This window comes from Psittacula echo (assembly GCF_963264785.1).
Source record: "Psittacula echo genome assembly, chromosome: 5".
NCBI classification, from domain to species: domain Eukaryota; kingdom Metazoa; phylum Chordata; class Aves; order Psittaciformes; family Psittacidae; genus Psittacula; species Psittacula echo.
The window spans coordinates 67,566,130-67,587,196 of NC_137739.1; the positions used below are offsets into that span (position 1 = coordinate 67,566,130).

Here is a 21,067-nt window from a genome sequence, read left to right on the forward strand (position 1 = left end):
CTGGGGCAGAAGCTACAGGGGCAGTGATCCAGGGGCTGATCAAGAATATAACCCTGATCCAATGAACCACAGATCAGTGCAGACAGAGCATCTGGAGGAACATAAACAGAGCCCATGCTCTGAAGTTGCCTGGTGCAGCATCAGTGGTGGGCCAGCAGAGCAGAACAAGAGGATGGCGCTGTGTGGTTTGTTTTTAACCGGAAGATGCTGAAGAGGCTTTTGCTATGAGGGGAAAGAACCAGAATGCAGGAAAAGAGCTATTTCTAAAAAAAATGACAATGTTCTGTGAAGCTAGATACATCCATATAGTACAAAAGTGGTACAATTCTAATTCTTACAGTAAGATGTTAAAATCAACTATCTATGTCTGGGGTTTTTTTAATCCTGATATTAATAACAAGTTGTTTTAAAATAGGATAGCTGCTTTGTGCTATTTCTGAGGCCCTACAGATTGAAGAATGGCTGTCCTTAATGGCAGCATGAGGCCAAGGAACACCAGCAGAAAATAGTCACTGGCTGAATTGGAGTCCTTGTGGGTCTTCACACAGAGAAGGTACACTACTGCAGCACAAGCTGTCACTAGATTAGCATGCTATTAAAGCTAAATTAGAAATTAGGTCTCCCCTACCACGGGGACTGACACATGACACTTCATTCTGCAGCCTCTGTCCACCCAAAGCTCTACTCTTCAGAATACTTACCAGAAAAATGTGGTGAACATATATCCAAGTATAAAGAGATCTTTCACAATGTTGACAATGCCTGATGTAGTCACATCACTGTTTCTGTATTTCAGCATCCATTTCTCTCATCTAGGAAGAACTTAATTTAACCAGTAATTCCTCCTGAAGCAAAGTAGTTTTGGTATGGTTTTGGAAAAGAGTTCTTTACAGTGCAAATAATTTATTTTATTCCTTTTACACCTTCCACTTTTACTGTATAGTAGCAAGAGGAGGGAGGGAGATGAGGAGCAAAAACTACTCGTAAAGTCCTCACACTTCCAGTGTGGTGGGACACTACTCCAGGGGGTTGCTCAGGCTGTGGTGTTCGGCTGACCATTAGTCTCATTAGCAGTTGATTTGCCCAGGTTATTCCAAGTGCGGGAGATACTCTGTTACCCGCAACACTAGAAAGAAAACATTACAGATTTCTGCACGTATGAATTTAATATGAATTATCTTCACTCCTGTTGCAACAAAATTACACTGGAAGCAATGATCTGCTTTCTCTATATTTACTGTCATTTGCTGTATTTAAACTTATGGGTCTTAAAACATGGAGATTAATGGGCTGTCCCCACAAAGCTACATGCTGGGTTCTCTCTGTATCAAGGTAATAATCGGAAGTGATTCCATACAGAATAATTCAGTCCTTCCAGTTATAGCCATTGTGAACACCTGCCTCTGTCCTGGTGTGTCCCCTCTTGTGATAGGACAATAGTGATACAAAAATGGTTGAACTGTAAGTATTTGAACTATGTAACTGTTGGCCTTGGATTCCATTTGCAGGTATATTTAACTATTCATTTCAACCTGAAGTTTAAAACTTTCTTTTTTTTTTTTTATCTGCAAAGAACGCAATCTCTCCAGTAAAGAGGTGGGGGCAGGAAACTGAACCTGATCCTTGTTCTGTGTCACTTTCTGAATCTGGAAGACATAACTAAATTTTCACAGAAACGCATTTATGTAGCACCTACCTATATAGTAACTCTAGATTACAGTTAGGCTTCAAACAAGAAATATATATTTGAATCCTGTTAATATCTTTGTGTCAAAGAGGCTTTTTTCTTAAGCAACAAAATCAACCAGTAAGGTTTGGTTGCTGTATTTTTTTAAGAAGACCTAAAATGCACTCAGTTACAGTCATAGAATCACAGAATGGTTTGGGTTGGAAGGGACCTTCAAGATCATCCAGTTCCACCCCCCTGCCATGGGCAGGGACACCTTCTGCTAGACCAGGTTGCTCAAAGCCCCGTCCAGCCTGGCCTTGAACACTCACAGGGATGGGGCATTTGCAGCTTCTCTGGGCAACCTGTTTCACCCTCACAGTAAAGAAGTTCTTCCTAATATCTAATCTGAATCTATCCTCTCCTAGGTTAAAAGCCATTCCCCCTATTACATGCCCTTGTAAAAAGTCCATCCCCAGCTTTCAAAGACAAGCTATCAGAGATAAGAAGCAAAAATATTCTTGCATAAGCAAGTACAACAGCCATTAACTTCTTCCCCCTAACTGCTGATTAGAGATTACCACGTAAGCGTATATGACAGTTTCTTCCACTTTACAGCACATTAGTTATTGCTGATCTCCAGCAAATGCAGTAATGCTGGGTAAATACATACCACTCTTAACACGCTCTGGTAGATTATATTGAAGTTATAAAAAATACAGTGGTTAAATGCTGCTGTGCATGACACTTGCATTTCTGTTGCAGATGACTTACCTACAACTGCACTGAGCAGCTTCTGACTCACTCACTGCATCAGTCACCTAAAACAGAAAAACGATGGTTGAAGTTGACCTGCAGTTATGCATTCGTTTTTAGCAAGCAGAAGGACAGGGAAGGGAGTGAAGCTATGAAAACCCAAGTTACTGGATCACATGTTAAGCCAAGTTAGAAAACCCTTATTCTTTCCAGGCAAACTAAAAGGGAGTTGTGAGGTATAATCTTAGTTTACAGTACTACAACTATTTAGCTAGCTACAGGTTATATGAATTTAACTACTACCAGATGTCTAAATTGTTAAAAAAAATAAAATCAGTTGAAACATTAGGAGTAACTCGAGGCTGAAATTTAAATCCTACTGAATCTTAATGGGATTCTTACTGAAAAGAAAAACACTATACATGCCTGAAAGCTGTTCTGATTACTGCTATGTATGAATTCCAACACACTCCCCTCCAGTTACTCCATTTACTCCAGTAAATATAAGGTTTTACACATTGCCCATTCCATAATTCCAGAACTACTCCTAGAAACAAATCAAATGAGTAACAGTTGACTTGATGTTTCTAGAACATCTTTCTTCCTGATATAAAATTCTTACTGTTTTTAACTTCTTCAGTTCAACTTTTGTTCCTACCCCATTCTCCTCTGCTGTGAGGAGGAAACTTCAGGGCTGAGTACTTACTCATTGGATGGAGGGGCCTACTGGAAAGGGAGTGTCCCAGTAGTGGATTGCCTGCACGTCTACTTACCCTTTTCTGAGGCCAGATTCCAAGTGTCAGTGTATCTCCAGCATGCAAATGCTCTTTCGATTTGTGATTAGGCTAAGAGCAGTGGCATGCCACTTCTACAGGACAGATGCAGCATCTTGTCTAGTATTCTCAAAAGACTATTACTCTTGACTAGTACTATTACGGATTTTTTTGGTTGCATGAATTCTGATGTTTTACTAATCTCAGCAGTTACACAGAAATGCTGAGCTTCACAAAAATGCAGCACGGTCCTTGGTGTTTCACTGCCTCCTGTGTATATGGAATATAACTGTTCCCAAAGTAATCCTGCTGGCAATGCCATTTGAAGCTAGTGTTAAGAACTCTTGTTATTTTAGTTAGATGCTTGGCACAGTTGCTATACATATCTATTTTCATTAGCTTTAATGGTCAGCCTTTGAAGTCATTAACAGTCTAAAAAAGCTTAAATTATATTCTTTGAGAAGTTAGCAGTTACTAGTTTAAAGTACACCAGTTTAATCAAGCTTTAGTTTCCATCAGTCAATAACATTCAGTTGGCAATGTTAAATATAACACCAAGAAATCTGCATGCAGATTTCCTCTTCCCCAACCATTTATTAAATGGTCCCTCTAAACTAAGTAGCAGTTTTCATGTCATACCTGATTAATGCACATTATTGGAGTCCTGAATCTAGTGCTTAAACTGTGAAGCTGTGCTCCAAATGTCTGCAAATACCGAGCCTTCGTAACAGAATCTGAAGCTCCAAATTCGCATCGAAATAAGGCAGCAATAGAGTCAATGACCACCAGCCGCACCATGCCTCTTGTAAGCAGCAGGGAAATCCTTTTAGTAATGCAGTTGTGAAAGGTATCCTACCGCAAAATACAAACAGTCAATATTAGAACAGTTCAAATACCTCTGTTTGTAAAATTGAGGTAGTAACTACAGATAGCATTGCAGAAACAGAAGTTGATGGAGTTTCTAATCATAAAGTGAGTTTGTGGATCTTTAAGCTTCACCAGTAACCATTTTTCACAAACGTCTTCTGCTTTTACCTTAAGAATAAAGAGATCTGATCATTTAGAATCACAGAATAGTTAGGGTTGGAAAGCACCTTAAGATCATCTAGTTCCAACCCCGCTGCCATGAAATCTAACTGTAGTGTACAGTTATCTGCAGCTCTGACTTGAGTCAGCTGTTTACTAACATTTCAAATCTCAAGAATGCAATACTACTACCCTAAGCCACTCTATTTTGCAAGAGTGGTTCTCATTGAAACACTCAGAACTCAAGACTAATATTAAATATTTAAAACTGAAGTTATAGACTACATTACTGTTCCATTAAAGATACATTAACAGTAAAATACACAGCTGCTACATCAAATCCATACTGATCAAGAGGCTTGGTCAATGAACACAAGTAGCTGCAACTTACATCCTCTCTCCCTATTACAAGTTTTACTAATTTAATATTTTGAAGCCACCAAACATTTCAGTTGCAGGATCTTTAACTAACAAACATTTTGTAGAGCTCAGCATATATAATAAGGTCATTGTAGCCTGGTGCTTGTCTTTAACAATGTGGTCTGCAGCAGCTGAGTGGAAAGGAGAACAAGCTCACGGTGATAATCTCTGCTTCTAGCCATCAGAAATCTCAGTGTTGGCAAAAAAAAAAAAAATAATGTGAGGTCACACTTCTGACTGGTGCCACTCTTTACATCAAAGCGAGGTTCACAGCTAACAGCTTACATTCATCCAAAATCATATAAAATATCCTCCAGCATTCCACAGCTTTTAAAGTTGTATTGGAATTCTCCAGTCTGAGTTACAGTAAGTTCTATTCTACTTGAATGAGCAGCTTTTTACAAAATAATATTATAATATCAAAGGCTTTTCTTCTTTTTAACTGATGGGAAAGAGTTGCTCTGAAGAATACACAACTACTTTCCATTCTGGAAAAGGGATTTTTTTGTTGTTGTTTATTTTGTTTCACTTACTGATACATCTACAGGAAACTATGCGGCACTTCAAACACTTCCGTGTTGTAAGTGGTCCTTCTGTTTGTACAAGCCTCATTCTTTTCAAGTAAGTACACAAACAACAGGATTCTTCAGCATGAAGCAAGTAAAAACAACTTTGGTGTGAAAGAAAATGTAGAATGTAATTGTGACTTGGGTTTCTGCTTCAGCTGCTGTCATCTGCCTGTATACAGCAATGTATTCTATGTATATGGATACACACACAAACAAAACCTGAGTCTATATATAACAATATATAAATTGTAACCATCTACTGTGCAGTTACTGGACTTACCAGTGAGTGTAATGTTTTACTTTTAAAGGTATTTTAGAGAGATGTACTGGTATAGGGCAGTTCTCTCATTTATACAATAACATACCCTGTAGCTTCCAGAAACTACAATTAGAAGTTTAAGACTTCCAGTGAAAGGAACACAGAGAAGGTAGCTTAGCTGCTGAATGGACTACACAGTAAGTGGTAAGCATACTGATGTACAGGATCTTCTTATACTTGCAAACTACAATTCAAAAAAACCAATAATTGGAATGATTTCAGAAATGTTACTTGCAAGCCTTAGAGAAAACAGAACTTCAGATGTTCTATCAATAAAGAGCATATTAACAGCTACTTAAGAAAAGCACAACAAAGGGTGTTTACAAGGCAAAAATACAGTACTCCAGTTGTATATTTTCCTGTCCAGTTCTACTATGACATCTTACAGGTAAAGGGGCAAGATGTTTTAATAAACATAATGACTTATAAAAATTCATTATATTATATATTCTTTAAAAATATTTATATTTTAATATACTTCATAAAAAAATACTGTAATAGCTCTTTAACAACAAATTGGAGAGATTAAGTAGTATTCATTACAAATCTTAGATCACTCAACCTTTTGTAAGGTCTCCTACATGAAGAAAGTCACCCTGTGGTTACTGGATTATAGTGCAATAATTGTACATTCTTAATTTGTGTTACTACTTACTAGGTCTGCTGCATGTTCAACAAAAATACTGTTTCCAAATTTGATCTTCTGTATGACTTCAGCTGGAACATCTGCTCGCAGCTTATGTTGTTGATCTATGAGTTGTTGCAAACGTTTACTTGGGAATACATCTTCTGTACAAATGTAGACAGCTCCTATAGTCAAGGAAAGCATCTCTGTTATTACAAAATGGCTCTTACACACCCTTTCCTTAACAGCACAAAAATAATACATTCTGCACCCAAAAGCTAGACGTGTACCTTGAAATTAGAATCATAGAATAGTTAGGGTTGGAAAGGACCTTAAGATCATCTAGTTCCAACCCCCCTGCCATGGGCAGGGACACCTCACACTAAACCATGCCACCCAAGGCCTCATCCAACCTGGCCTTGAACACCGCCAAGGATGGAGCATTCACAACCTCCCTGGGCAACCCATTCCAGTGCCTCACCACCCTTACAGTAAAGAATTTCTTCCTTAGATCCAATCTAAACTTCCCCTGTTCAAGTTTGAACCCGTTACCCCTTGTCCTATCACTACAGTCCCTAATGAATAGGCCCTGCCCAGCATCCTTATAGGCCCCCTTCAGATACTGGAAGGCTGCTCTGAGGTCTCCACGCAGCCTTCTCTTCTCCACGCTGAACAGCCCCAACTTTCTCAGCCTGTCTTCATACGGGAGGTGCTCCAGTCCCCTGATCATCCTCGTGGCCCTCCTCTGGACTTGTTCCAACAGTTCCATGTCCTTTTTATGTTGAGGACACCAGAACTGCACACAATACTCCAAGTGAGGTCTCATGAGAGCAGAGTAGAGGGGCAGGATCACCTCCTTTGACCTGCTGGTCACGTTCCTTTTGATGCACCCCAGGATACGGTTGGCTTTCTGGGCTGTGAGCGCACACTGAAACCGGCTCATGTTCATTTTCTCATCAACCAACACCCCCAAGTCCTTCTCCACAGGGCTGCTCTGAATCTCTTCTCTGCCCAACCTGTAGCTGTGCCTAGGATTGCTCCGACCCAGGTGTAGGACCTTGCACTTGGCATGGTTAAACTTCATCAGGTTGGCATCAGCCCACCTCACAAGCGTGTCAAGGTCCCTCTGGATGGCATCCCTTCCCTCCGGCGTACCAACCGAACCACAGATTCATGTTACTGTTTTTTGTAGCCATATTGAATCAACTATGAACAACAAAAAACCCACTCCTATGACTTCCCCATAGTTGCCAAGTCCTTTTTTTGGTGCCTGCTGATACAATTGGGTTTTTTGTACTCTCCACTAGGTGACACTCATCTTGCACAGCAGTGGAACACCTCAACCACCTAAATCGGGTTATTACAGGTATCATAATTTATCCAATCCACAAACACAGCAACGCCTCAGAGTTTGCCTGTTTTGGTCAGAAATATAAAGCACAGCACTGTACCGCGAAGAAAATCCCCTGTCCCTGCCAAACCCAGTACAACCAGTATTTTGATTACTTTAACTCACTGGTTTTGAGATTTTTGTTTTAAATTTACAAGCGGAGGGGTACTTATTGCTACAATGGGTAAGTCTGTTTAAAGAGGATCACTCATCCAGTCTCAGTCCAATTAACTCTTCCTGAAAATGGCAGATTAGATAAGAAGCATTATACTTCAATCCCATTTCTGCGAGTGATAGCTATATATTTTTACTGTGGTTTCTGGTTAACAAGTATGTGTTGTTGCAGAGAAAATTAACCATACGCATCAAAGATGCTGGGGAAATCAAACAAATACTTGCAATATTTATTAAAAAAAATAAAATGGTTACTGTTATTGCAGAACTACCTGGAATTATCAGCTAATACTTAAAGGGCTACATCTAAGGATTAAGTCCGCTCACTGAAGTGACTGATGCTGCTAACACAGTTTAGCAGCTGATGTGCTTGGCAGTCTGTGATATCCTGAACATTTCTACCCCAATGGTGGAAAGTCCAATTTCCAGAAGCAACTTCCAAATCCTCTGTATGTTCGACTGAAAAAATTACGAAAACTATATCCAACAGCAGGAACTGAGAGATCTCAGGATGGGATCAAGTGAAAATTAATGGTTACTTTATCAATAAAAATATTTTGCTGATGGACACCTGTATAACACAGAGTATTAAATTCTGATAATATAAGACAAAGATGAGGCTAATAATTTTGACAGCTGAGATTTAAAGAACTTCCTCAATTATTATCACATGGAAAAATGCTTCATCATTATCCATGCCTTCCACAGGAGATCCTGAAATATTCCCACAATTTCTATTTTCATTCTACCTAATAACAGTTTCAAGTTATACTTCAGCTCCTTTTTACTTTCTTTGTCCCTGGCAGCCAATAGCACTTATCACTCGAATATTCATCCTCCATTCTTAACTGCCCAGTTTCATTGTGTATATACTCATGTCCATGAGGGGTGTTAGCAGTTTATAACATTTGACAGTGAATAAACACTACAATAAAGCATTAGCAGTCAGAACCATCATAATCTCATCATGATTCCTGACCTACAACATACAAAAGACTTAAGAAGCTGAATCATGAATATGTTCTGTACTTTGCCCACATTTTTTCCTAGCACTTGAGTGGATGGAATAAATGCTGTCTTCAGTAATTACAACTGAAGTAATTAGCAATACCTGTAGACACAAATGAGTGCAGGTACAAGGTTCTATCACCAAAGGAAAATTTTAAATAATAAATGAATAAATGAGCCCACAGTTACTTGACTCCATTAAGTTTACAGTGACAATCAGCAGCTTCTTAAATAGTGCCTGAACTTGTATGAATATCAGGCAAGGAAAACACAGTAACTTATTAATTGTATCACTTAACTGCTAAAGGTTTTTTAAGTAGCTAATTAGTAAACAATTAATTATGTGAACCTTAATTTTCTTGACTATTTCCCTAGGTTAATTTCTCGTAATTGGACTCATTTTCCAATCCCTTTCCAACTTGACAGTGACAGCTGAGTATCAAATAGGCAAGTGAGTATCTTTACTAAAGACTTTACTACTGATTCCCAATCAGGTTTCAGTTTCACAATTTCTAAAAAGCTAGTAAGTCAAGAAAAATGTCTAATCACAAGGTATATCTACCACCAACACTCACACAGAGCAGCAATTATGTCTTGCAACACACCACAAAACTGAAAATCACAACAGTGCAAATTCAAAACCAAGTAAACAAAGAAACAAAGAAAACTCACCAAGATATGCAGCTTCCTTAAGCCCACGTTGCTTCTGAATTTCATACTAACTAAAGCTGTGCTAACTTGTGTTTTTGAGACCATCTAAAAAACCTGAGCATACACAAGTCCATGAGACCCAATGAAATCCATCTGCGGGTCCTGAAGGAGCTGGTGAATGAAGTTTCTAAGTCACTGGCCATCATATTTGAAAAATCATGGCAGTCAGGTGAAGTTCCCCACGACTGGAAAAAGGGAACGTCACTACATCAGGGTCTGTAGTGACAGGACAAGGGGTAACGGGTTCAAACTTAAACAGGGGAAGTTTAGATTGGATCTAAGGAAGAAATTCTTTACTGTGAGGGTGGTGAGGCACTGGAATGGGTTGCCCAGGGAGGTTGCGAATGCTCCATCCTTGACAGTGTTCAAGGCCAGGTTGGACAGAGCCTTGGGTGGCATGGTTTAGTGTGGGGTGTCCCTGCCCATGGCAGGGGGGTTGGAACTAGATGATCTCAAGGTCCTTTCCAACCCTAACTATTCTATGATTCTATGAGATAATTCCAATTCCTAAAGTAAATGGATTTCTCAACCACCATTCTTATTCACAGCTGACTGCCTTTTGCACAATATTGCCTATTTCTGAAAGACAGGGACTTCTTTACCGTGAATACTGGCTTACATCTGCTTTTTAAAAATGAGACCTGCTTCTAAGTGGTACGTTCTTTGTCCTCTCCTTGGTTTACCTAGAAAGCACAGAGTGTCTACTACTTGAGACTTCATGGTGGTTTTGTAAAACCAGATTTGTATTTGTACATAGATAGGTGCTCCACTGATCGCATAACTGTATTTCAATCCAGAGCTATTGCAACATTCAAACATTTCAAACCAGAGAATTTTTCCCAAAATTAACTTATCTAGACAAAAAGAAACATAACATTCTCCTTAAGATCTTTGTTGCAGATAATTTCAGTACCGTAATAAGAACAGTGATAAGAACAAACGTAAGGCAAAAGCAGAAGAGTACAAAACAATCAAGCAATCTTACTGTATTACAAACATATATGCAGCTGTGGCCAGGTTTCATGTTTATACCTGATGAACAAGAAAATCGAGGCTAACAAGACAATACTAAAGTGGTAATACCTGTAGGGAAAAAAGAACTGCTGGAGAAGCAAAAAACTGGTCCTCTCTGCTCCACTGGTCCAGCAGCCTACATTTAAAATTTCTGATAGATAGATGCACACTATCCTCTTTGTAAAACCATGACAGCAATTCTGAAGTTCAAGTGAGCTCATTTAGTCAGGTTAACTGTTTTTACTGAAATACTTGTTAATAAAACAAAAAAAAAAGAAATTAAAAAAAAAAGGAGTATCAAGAATTCCTTCTTAAGAACAGTTCTGCTTCATAGAGTATTCCCTGCCTTGGTTTAGTTTTGTAAATACCAGCATTCACACCTGCCAACCTTTGCACTCTTCTGTAATGCTTCTTCGACATCAGGTAAATTCACTACAGCAGATACTGTACTCTGAACACGTAACTGTTCCATTTGTGATGAACACAAGGACAACCTGTTTTTTCTTGAAGTGCTACTCATTTCATAAAACGAGTATGTAATCTGCATCTTGAACTTTAAGAGTTAAACGACAAAACATATCAGATGAACTTTGCCTCGGCTTAAAATTTGAGTTGCACAGTACAATGAGAATAGTGCTCTCTCCTACTGGACCTTCATCAAGCCTTTTCAGTTTTTATTTGAAGCACAAACTTCAGTTTGAGCCACAATTTAATGTTTGATTGAGGCGAATACACACCTATGCATTAAAAATGTAGGAGGTAATTCATAGCAAAGTTACAATGGCTAGAAAAGATTGACAAATACCTAAACCAGTATTAAAGGCTGATGCCTAATTATGAGGCAAAAGCACTAAATATTCATGTATCTTTAAAGATAAATGAATTGCCATAACCTAAATAACAAGAGGACAGTAGTACAAGGCAAACAGAAAAGCCTATGACATTGTGCTATTTACAGTTTATTAAGAAGTTGTCAAGACTAATGAGTCAAGAGTAAGGGTAGTTACCACTTTTGAGAAAGAAGCTGAGAGAAGCTCTTAATGAGTCAGTTGTCCTCAGTAATCATATGAACATTTTTCCTCACAAAAACTTTTGTTTTGAAGCAATTGCATCAAATCCCAGTGCTCTACTTTCAGTTAGACTGATAGAAGTGCTATGCTGGTTGTTGACCAAAAACCACCCTAAAGCAAAACAAACAAAAATTAAACACACCAAAAAAAACCCTCCCTCAAGGGACAAATTTTGAGTTCTGTGAATCTGATTTGTCATGCACCAAACCAGCCTGTTATAAAGAATCAGTAGCAGACTTTTTCTAATCCAGAATTCTAATACGGACCTGAATTTGTCATGTTATATTCATGCATTACTCACAAATATAAAATAAATTCAGCCAACATGCAATTGACCATAACTGACATTCTTAGAATGGCAGAAAGACAACCTGGAGGCAAAGCATGTCCTAATTTCTGTTTGCTGCCAGCCTTGTAGCACTCAGAATTGTAAGCAAGATTAGCACTAAGTCAAATGAAGGACATACACAATAAATCTATCCTGTCTAAAGAAATGTATTTCAGCATCACCACCTAAAAGAAGGGAAGTTTCTAGCACTAAAACAACCCCAAAGACAACCAAAACCAACAACAAAAGAACACAAACAACCCCCTCCCCAAAACCCCAACCAACCCAACAGAATTTTAAATCTGTAGCAAACTTGTAGCACCAAGATTAATCTCTTACTGGTAGTGTTAGACTTCTGTGATAGTGACTAAGCACTGTTGTTGTTCTCAAGTTTTCTAGAGAAAAAAACTTCTCATACTTAACGTAAGTTTTTAGTTCCTGTGTTTCTCATGAGAGACTCAACATAAACCCTTATTTATAGACTGAGGCAAAATCAAGTTTCATTTTCTGTGTGCTATGTAAACAGCATCTGCTGCTATGACTGTATGCCTTATAACATATGGGAAGCTGAGAGCAAGCAGGATTGCTTGCTCCAGGCCCAAACTGTGCAGAGGTCTCAAGCGTCCATTGTAGCTCATGGAGGAGAGCAGGAGGCTGTTAACACAGAGAGCTGGGAAACAGTAACAAAAAAAAAAAAAAAAAAAAACAACAAAAGAAGGAGGAAGAAGACAATTAAAAGCAAGGGGCTTCCTCCTAAATCGGTTGTCCCCACCCAGAACAGCTTTGCTGTGCTGCAGGCGGCTAAGGAGGAAATGCACTCACACCAGAAACAACCAGCTGGTGCACTGGTAAAGATCTCTACTGGTGCTGCCAGGAAAAAGCAGCTGGTCATAGTGGTAGGGGACTCTACTTTGAAAGGCACAGAGGCACTCATCGGTCAGCCTGACCCAGTCTCAAGGGAGGTGTGTTGCCTACCAGGGGCACGGATCAGGGATGTTCCAGAGAGGCTGCCTGCTCTAGTAAGTCCCACTGACTGTTACCCACTTCTAGTGATCCATGTGGGTGCTAGTGATATAGACAGCAGTAGCCTGGAGAACATAAAGGAGGACTATAGAGCCCTGGGAGAGGTGGTTAGGGGCTCTGGAGCTCAGATTGTCTTTTCATCACTTCTTCAGGATAGAAGGGAGGACCTTAAAAAGGGCTAAGAGGATTGGCCAGGTTAATAAACAGGTAGAACAGTGGTGACATAGTCACGGGTTTGGGTGTCTAGAACATGGGACCCAAGTTAGTAGGCCAGGTCTACTGGGGGCTGATGGAGCTGGTCTGACACTGAAGGGGAAGAGAGGTTTTGGTAGGAGGCTTGCCAGGCTGGTCAAGGTTTCTTTAAACTGGATGTGTTGGGGGAGGGGGGCATCGTTTCATCCCAGCACTCCCAGTCAGTTGCCAGCACCTACAATAAATGCTCGGAGCAACGCAGAGATATTCCAGCCACTCCAGCCAATGAACCGGCTTCATTTGGAGCTCGGCTCAGATGCCTCTATACAAACGCCCGTAGCATGGGGAACAAACAAGAGGAATTAGAGATGTGTGCAAGTCTACAGGGGTATGGTATAATAGGCATCACAGAAACATGGTGGGATGGCTCCTATGACCGGAGTGTTGGAATGGAAGGTTACAGGCTCTTTAGAAAAGACAGGCCCGGCAGGCGGGGAGGGGGAGTTGCTATTTATGTTAGGGATAGGCTGGAGATTATGGAACTCTGTCTGGGGATGAGTGAGCAGTCAACAGAGAGTTTGTGGGTCAGGGTGAAAGGGAGAACAGAGATGGGAGACATTACTGTGGGGATCTGTTATAGACTGCCTGATCAAGAGGACTCTGCGGATGAAGCACTCTACAGACAGATAGGAACAGCCTCACGCTCGCAGGCCCTTGTTCTCATGGGGGACTTCAACCACCCTGACATCTGTTGGAGCGACGGTACGGCCCAGCACAAGGAATCCAGGAGGTTCCTCCATTGTGTGGAAGACAACTTCCTTCTGCAAGTAACAGAGGAGCCGACAAGGAGAGGTGCCATGCTTGACCTCGTGCTCACCAACAGGGAAGGGCTGGTTGGAAATGTGACGCTTCAGGGCAGTCTTGGATGCAGTGACCATGAGATGGTCAAATTTGATATCCTTGGGACAGTGAGAAGAGCGTGCAGCAAGCTCACTGCCCTGGACTTCAAGAGAGCAGACTTTGGCCTCTTCAGGAACCTGCTTAGTAAGGTTCCATGGGATACAGCCCTAGAGGGCAGGGGGACCCAAGACTGTTGGCTGATATTCAAGGATCACCTGCTCCAAGCTCAGGAGTTTTGCATCCCAACTAGAAGGAAGTGCAGCAGGAGGGCCAGGAGACCTCCTTGGATGGATAAGGAGCTGCTCAGGAAAATTCAAAGGAAAAAAAAGGCTTATAGAAGGTGGAAGCAAGGACAGGTGGCCTGGGAAGAATACAGGGATGTTGTTCGGGAGGCTAGGGACCAGGTTAGGAAAGCTAAGGCCCAGTTAGAATTAAACTTGGCTAGGGATGTTAAGGGTAACAGGAAGAGATTATATAGGTACATTGCAAATAAAAGACAGACTAGGGACAACGTGGGCCCTCTCCAGAAGCTATCAGGAGAACTGGCTACCCTGGATTTGGAGAAAGCTGAGGTTCTTAATGACTTCTGTGCCTCAGTCTTCACTGGCAAATGCTCGGACCACATCACCCAAGTCCTGGAAGGCAGACACAGGGACTGTGAGAATGAAGACCTTGGGCCCACTGTAGGAGAGGATCTGGTTTGAGACCATCTTAAGAACCTGAACGTGCATGAGTCCATGGGACTTGATGAAATCCATCCGCGGGTCCTGAAGGAGCTGGCAAATGAAGTTGCTAAGCCACCGTCCATCATATTTGAAAAATCATGGCAGTCAGGTGAAGTTCCTGACAACTGGAATAAGGGAAATATAACCCCCATTTTCAAGAAGGGGAAAATGGATGACCCAGGGAATTACAGACCAGTCAGTCTCACCTCTGTGCCTGGCAAACTCTTGGAGCAGATTCTCCTGGAAGGCATGCTAAGGCACATGAAAAACAAGGAGGTGGTTGGTGACAGCCAGCATGGCTTCACTAAAGGGAAATCCTGCCTGACCAGTTTGGTGGCCTTCTATGATGGGGCTATGGAACTGACGAACAGGTGTAGAGCAGTTGATGTCATCTACCTGGACTTGTGCAAAGTGTTTGACACTGTCTCACATGACATCCTGGTCTCTAAATTGGAGAGACATCAATTTGACGGGTGGACCACTTGGTGGATAAAGAACTGGCTGGATGGCCGCACGCAAAGAGTTGTGGTCAATGGCTCAATGTCCAGCAGGAGACCAGTAAACGAGTGGTGTCCCTCAGGGATCGGTGTTGGGACCGGTCTTATTCAACATCTTTGTCGGTGACATGGACAGTGGGATTGAGTGCGCCCTCAGCAAGTTTGCCGATGACACCAAGCTGTGTGGTTCGGTTGATACGCCGGAGGGAAGGGATGCCATCCAGAGGGACCTCGACACACTTGTGAGGTGGGCTGATGCCAACCTGATGAAGTTTAACCATGCCAAGTGCAAGGTCCTACACCTGGGTCGGAGCAATCCCAGGCACAGCTACATGCTGGGCAGAGAAGAGATTCAGAGCAGCCCTGTGGAGAAGGACTTGGGGGTGTTGGTTGATGAGAAAATGAACATGAGCTGGTTTCAGTGTGCGCTCGCAGCCCAGAAAGCCAACCGTATCCTGGGCTGCATCAAAAGGAGCATGACCAGCAGGTCAAAGGAGGTGATCCTGCCCCTCTACTCTGCTCTCATGAGACCTCACTTGGAGTATTGTGTGCAGTTCTGGTGTCCTCAACATCAAAAGGACACGGAACTGTTGGAGCAAGTCCAGAGGAGGGCCACGAGGATGATCAGGGGACTGGAGCACCTCCCGTATGAAGACAGGCTGGGAAACTTGGGGCTGTTCAGCCTGGAGAAGAGAAGGCTGCGTGGAGACCTCATAGCAGTCTTCCAGTGTCTGAAGGGGGCCTATAAGGGTGCTGGGCAGGGCCTATTCATTAGGGACTGTAGTGATAGGACAAGAGGTAACAGGTTCAAACTTAAACAGGGGAAGTTTAGATTGGGTATAAGAAGAAGTTCTTTACTGTAAGGGTGGTGAGGCACTGGAATGGGTTGCCCAGGGAGGTTGCGAATTCTCCATCCTTGGCGGTGTTCAAGGTCAGGTTGGATGAGGCCTTGGGTATCATGGTTTAGTGTGAGGCATCCCTGACCATGGCAGGGGGGTGGAACTAGATGATCTCAAGGTCCTTTCCAACCCTAACTATTCTATGATTCTAAGATATCAGACTGAGAGTAAAGAATTGCAGGAATTAGGATTCTACCACTCCCTTAGATGTCCAACTCCAGCAGCAGAGTATTTCCTTCTTCTATACCTTCATGATCCTCAAACATTCTGTCCTCTCAGCCCTTCCAAAACACCTCGGTTCTGTCACAGAAGCACTGATATGATGGCCAGGCCATTCCATGAGACACTTAGGAGTGGGTAGATGTGGGACACAGACAGAACAAAGCAATCCTAGTAGCGCCAAGTACAAGATGCATAAGAAACAAGAATCATCTTCAAACACAATTAATGAAACAACTTGCCATTTTGTAGCCCTACAAGGTCTGGCACAACCGACAAGAGTGTCATAAGGATGTTGGGCACCTTCCATGCTCTGTTCTGGTTTGTTTCAACATAAATCAGGACCAGTATTGAGGCATAAATAAAATATATATACATTCAATTTATACATATATATATGTATATATAAATATATATAAAAATAAATATAAATATATATATATTATATAAAAATATATATACATTCAATTCAAATATATTTGCAGTAGTGACCAGCAACACACCAAGGAATCAAACAAAAGATATGTTTCTGCTCTGATTAATTACGTAAATTGAAACAAAGTAACGTAAGCCACAGGCTAATTACAGCCCTTTAAGCGAGATCTTCATTTGGACATTCCATGATTTTTCCATATGGGTGGATATAGTACTAGAAATAATTCAGTATCCCCACAACAAACCACTGAGCTGCCAAAATAAAGCCAGTGCTACATAGAAGGAAGAAAAAGATCATAGTCAAAGCACACCTAAGGCAAATTACCAGGACACCAAATTCTCAGAAGTGTCAGAAGTTTCCTTCCTTTCTAACGCAGCATAGAACGCTAGAAAAAACCCAGTAAATATTAGGAGTTAGATTAATGTGACAGACAGTCAAAAAATGATACTCAAAGAACAAACCTGTATACTTTGGCAAAGCCACACAAAACAACATTAACTGTCCTCAGTTATATTTCCATCAGTTTTACTCTGTAAATCCCTGTAATTATAGTTATCAAACTAAATACTCTTTGAAATTCAAAATCCCCAACTAGGATATAACATATACCAGAGGTGTCTGTGGAAAATCATCAGACAATCTGTTTTGCTGTGGTTGATACCTGAGGAGTCAGTAACTACTTACAACAGCAATGCTTTTCATATATTCATATATTCTAGTTTAACCACAGCAGCAGGCAGGCAAATAACAGCCAATAGTAATTATGTGTTAAGTTATGCTGTGATGCTGGGCATGTGCAGAGCATGCTTTCTCTCTATGACAATTAATAACTAACTAGCTTACTATTAAAGCTGTAAGGGTAATACATCACTGAATACGTGCATCTACTTCAGTGCACTGATGGCTTTAAGCTGACAGACGGGAGATCAGACATTAAATAAAAATTCTTCCCTGTGAGGGCGGTGAGACCCTGGCACAGGTTGCCCAGAGAAGCTGTGGATGCCCCATTCCTGGCAGTGTTCAAGGCCAGGGTGGTCAGGGCTTTGAGCAACCCGGTCTAGTGGAAAGTGTCCCTGCCTGTGGCAGGGGGTTGGAACTAGATGATCTTAAGTTGCTTTCCAACCCAAACTGTTCCTATGATTCTATGATGTTCTTAAAGACAGTATTTCCTCAAAACGCCAAATTAATCAGTACTTACAGTACTTACCAGACTCTAATCCACCATATTTGTAAGGATACTGCACACAAAGGCACAGCTGTAAGCTAATCTGAGTCTTCCCAGCAGAACTTTCCCCGGCAACTTCTGTGATTCCCACTACAGGAATGCCACCTTTTAACAAGTTATCTAGTACTGAACATCCAAGGCTTAGCTTCTGGTGCTGAGAGGTGCGATGATCTTTATCTTGGTAGAGCTGAAGTGCTGCAGGGTTTGAGATATTTTTTTTTTTTTTTAATATTAAAAAGGAAAAACAAAAAAGAAAAAAGAAAGAGTTTCATTCAGTACCTTTCCAACATGCAATGATACAAAATAGAAGCTGTATACCAGATGTATGCCTATAAGAGACGCTTGCTTTGTTGATGGGAAATATTTCTGATTCAGCCTCCTCTTTCCAATTCCCTTTCCCCACAGGCCCTACTAACCGAATGTCTGCTCAAAAACTGAGAGTTTACACTGAGCCCTTTCCACCTCTCAAAGCTTTCTTCCCTTTCTCTGCCTCCAAAGAGTCTCTGTGGAAAGTTATAGCCTCAGAAAATATTGCCAGCAAGGTTCAAACACAATTATGCTAAATGGAAAGCTATAGCAGACTATGAAACAGTGTAGCAGGCACCTGGCCAAAGCCTGAAGACATATGCACATCAAAAAATAAATTTTAATACAAAGCTGCTATGAGGCATTTGTACAGCAGGAACTACTAGATCCTGCTTATTTTGGAATGAGATTTTTATATCAAATCAGTTTACGTAGCTTTTTAATATGTAAGTTTTTCAACCAGTCCTAGTCCAAAAGGAAAATTGCAAGAGGGTGGGAGAGAGTGAGAAAGAAAAATTAAATGTTTTGTTCCTTTAATCAAGTTTTTCAGACTGGAGAATTATTTTGTCCTGTTTCAAGCAGGCTTGATCTTGAAGAATGACATCCACCCACTTCTATGTACCTTTAAGGTCTCTAAGACGAGCTGTTCTTTGCATAGTTAAGTAATTCACCACAGCATTATAGAAACACTTGCCTTTTCATTTTCAGACTTGCATTACTGAGTCAATGAGGAGCCAAAACCATAATTTCTCCCAGTGAGAGGTATTTTAAGACTTAAATAGAACATGGGTTTTTGTATTGACTGTACTACCTGTAAGCATACTGTTTCTCCTTAGCACGTGAGAGACCGTTTTCAATAAGCACTGTATATCTGCACTGGACAGTTTCATCAATCGTTGCAAGTCTGCTCCAGAAAGATTTAAAATCTCCCTTATTGATTTTATGTGAGCTGAAATTAGAAGAATTTTTATAAATACTTTGGGGTAGATTACAGTTTTATGCACAAAAGTAAGAGTCTTCCCCCTACTCTTTCACTTAAGTTTGTCTACCCTGCACTCTTGTAAGCTGGGCAGGCAACATTTACTTCGAATGCATCAACACATGCTATAAAATTGTTTGGAAAATGATTATTGGAGCATGGGCAAAAGCCATCATTTCAAGTTACTCAAAAAACTTGCTTATGAAACAATTACAGTTCTAAAATGCTAATGTACATCTATATGCTTATACCCACAGAAGAAAGACACTTTGCTGACTATTAGTGAGACATTGGCAAAATAAGTTACCTTTCTTAAGAGCGGCAATTACTTTAGGGTTCAAGTCAAACTGGTCCCAATCCATTTTCTGATACAGCACCCGGATGAACAGTGCATCAGGCAATCATCTGTAATTAAAGTGGCTTTTATCAGATATACATGCAATAAGAAAAGTAAGCATCATTCAAAAGTCTCTAGGATACATTCTTACTTTTTAATGATACATTTATCAGTTATTTTAGAAAAAGAATTATTCAGCACATTGGCAGAAGTCTTCTCAGATAGCTGTTGACATATATACCCTGTTAAAGAGTTCAACCAGTAATACTGCTGTTAAGAGCCACTAGCACTTGTAATGGCTTACAATGGCTTGTAATTCTCCATAGTGCTTTTGCTTTGGATTGAACAAAGCTCACAAATACGTTGGACAGTCATTTCTATCCAGCCACTTTTTACATCAGTTTTTAATTTTCAAATAGAAAATAAATCTTATGCACGTGCAATGTTGGATGATCCAGGACTATTCATTCATTGGTTAGTCAAACATACATTGATTAACTAATCGCAAATTTAGCATTAAAACATTAAAACCAGTTTGTTTCTTGTAACAACATTAAACACTCTTTTTATAACTTTGATCTGAAACGCAATAGCTTAGCACTAGAGTTGCCTGGAAGAGGTTTGTTACTATTATTCAGATCATCGTTATGAAGGCTTGCGGCAGACCCAAGGGAGTTAGGTAAGAATATACGACTTAACAAACAATCCCTTTTTTAAAATGGAGGAGAGGTTGCCGTGGATTCTGACGGCAGAACAAATACGGGAAAAGAAACAGTTATTTTTAAGCAACACCTATGTAAAGCAGCATTCTGACAAGAGCTAGAAGTCAAAACTTACTGATGTTAATCATGATTATGGTGACCTCTGAGAGGACGGGTTCCAAACCATTTTGTACACCCTGGGCATACGAAGCCGCTCCAGGGCGGCCACTGTTTGAGGCCCTAAGAGAGAAATCAGCAGAAACAAGTCACGGAGAAGTCATGGATGAGGCGCCACGGAGGCCTCTCGGGTCTGCCACAGCCCTAGCACAGGGAAAGGCGAACGGGACAGCGCGGAGCGCAGTGAGGGCTCGCGGAGGGGAGGCAGAGCAGCAGGGCCCACCGCACCACAACACCAGCCGCCTAGCTCGGCCCTGCCAGAAACCACCCAACCATAGCCCGCGCCCTCAAGCCCGTTACGAACCCACCGCCAGAGCCACCGCAACAACCCGTAGCCAATGGGCGAGCAGCGTGCCTGCGACGTTACTGGTCACAGGCCAATCAAAACTCCTCAAAGCCACCTCTCCTGCAGGACAGCCAATGGTAGGGCGCTGCCGTCGCTATCGCTGATTTGCTATCACTCTTCCCCCAACACGGAACACGAGGCGTGGCTGTGGCGCCCACGCCCTTCCCTTCCGGGTTGTGGGGCTGACAATTCCAGTTGCGCATGCGCCTCGAGCACCTAAAGGGGTGTGGAAGGAATAACACGCCTATCGTCAATC

The 21,067-nt window shown here is 41.3% G+C and overlaps 1 protein-coding gene across 2 annotated transcripts; it reads right to left on the reverse strand.

Moving 5' to 3' along the window:
• Nucleotides 1-903: 903 nt before the first annotated feature.
• Nucleotides 904-20,795, reverse strand: XRCC3 (X-ray repair cross complementing 3; the record flags this gene model as incomplete). Of its 2 annotated transcripts, XM_080617977.1 has the most annotated exons (9): nt 20,770-20,795; nt 20,425-20,528; nt 19,558-19,655; nt 19,083-19,220; nt 17,948-18,160; nt 6,185-6,339; nt 3,835-4,047; nt 2,441-2,487; nt 904-1,126 (listed from the first exon to the last, which is right to left on the reverse strand). In XM_080617977.1, exons 3-9 carry the CDS (start codon nt 19,610-19,612, stop codon nt 904-906), a joined length of 1,044 nt encoding a protein of 347 aa, XP_080474103.1. In that variant the 5' UTR covers nt 19,613-19,655; nt 20,425-20,528; nt 20,770-20,795. The 2 variants fall into 2 exon arrangements, with proteins under 2 accessions (XP_080474103.1, XP_080474104.1); XM_080617978.1 differs by lacking the exon at nt 19,083-19,220.
• Nucleotides 20,796-21,067: the final 272 nt, after the last annotated feature.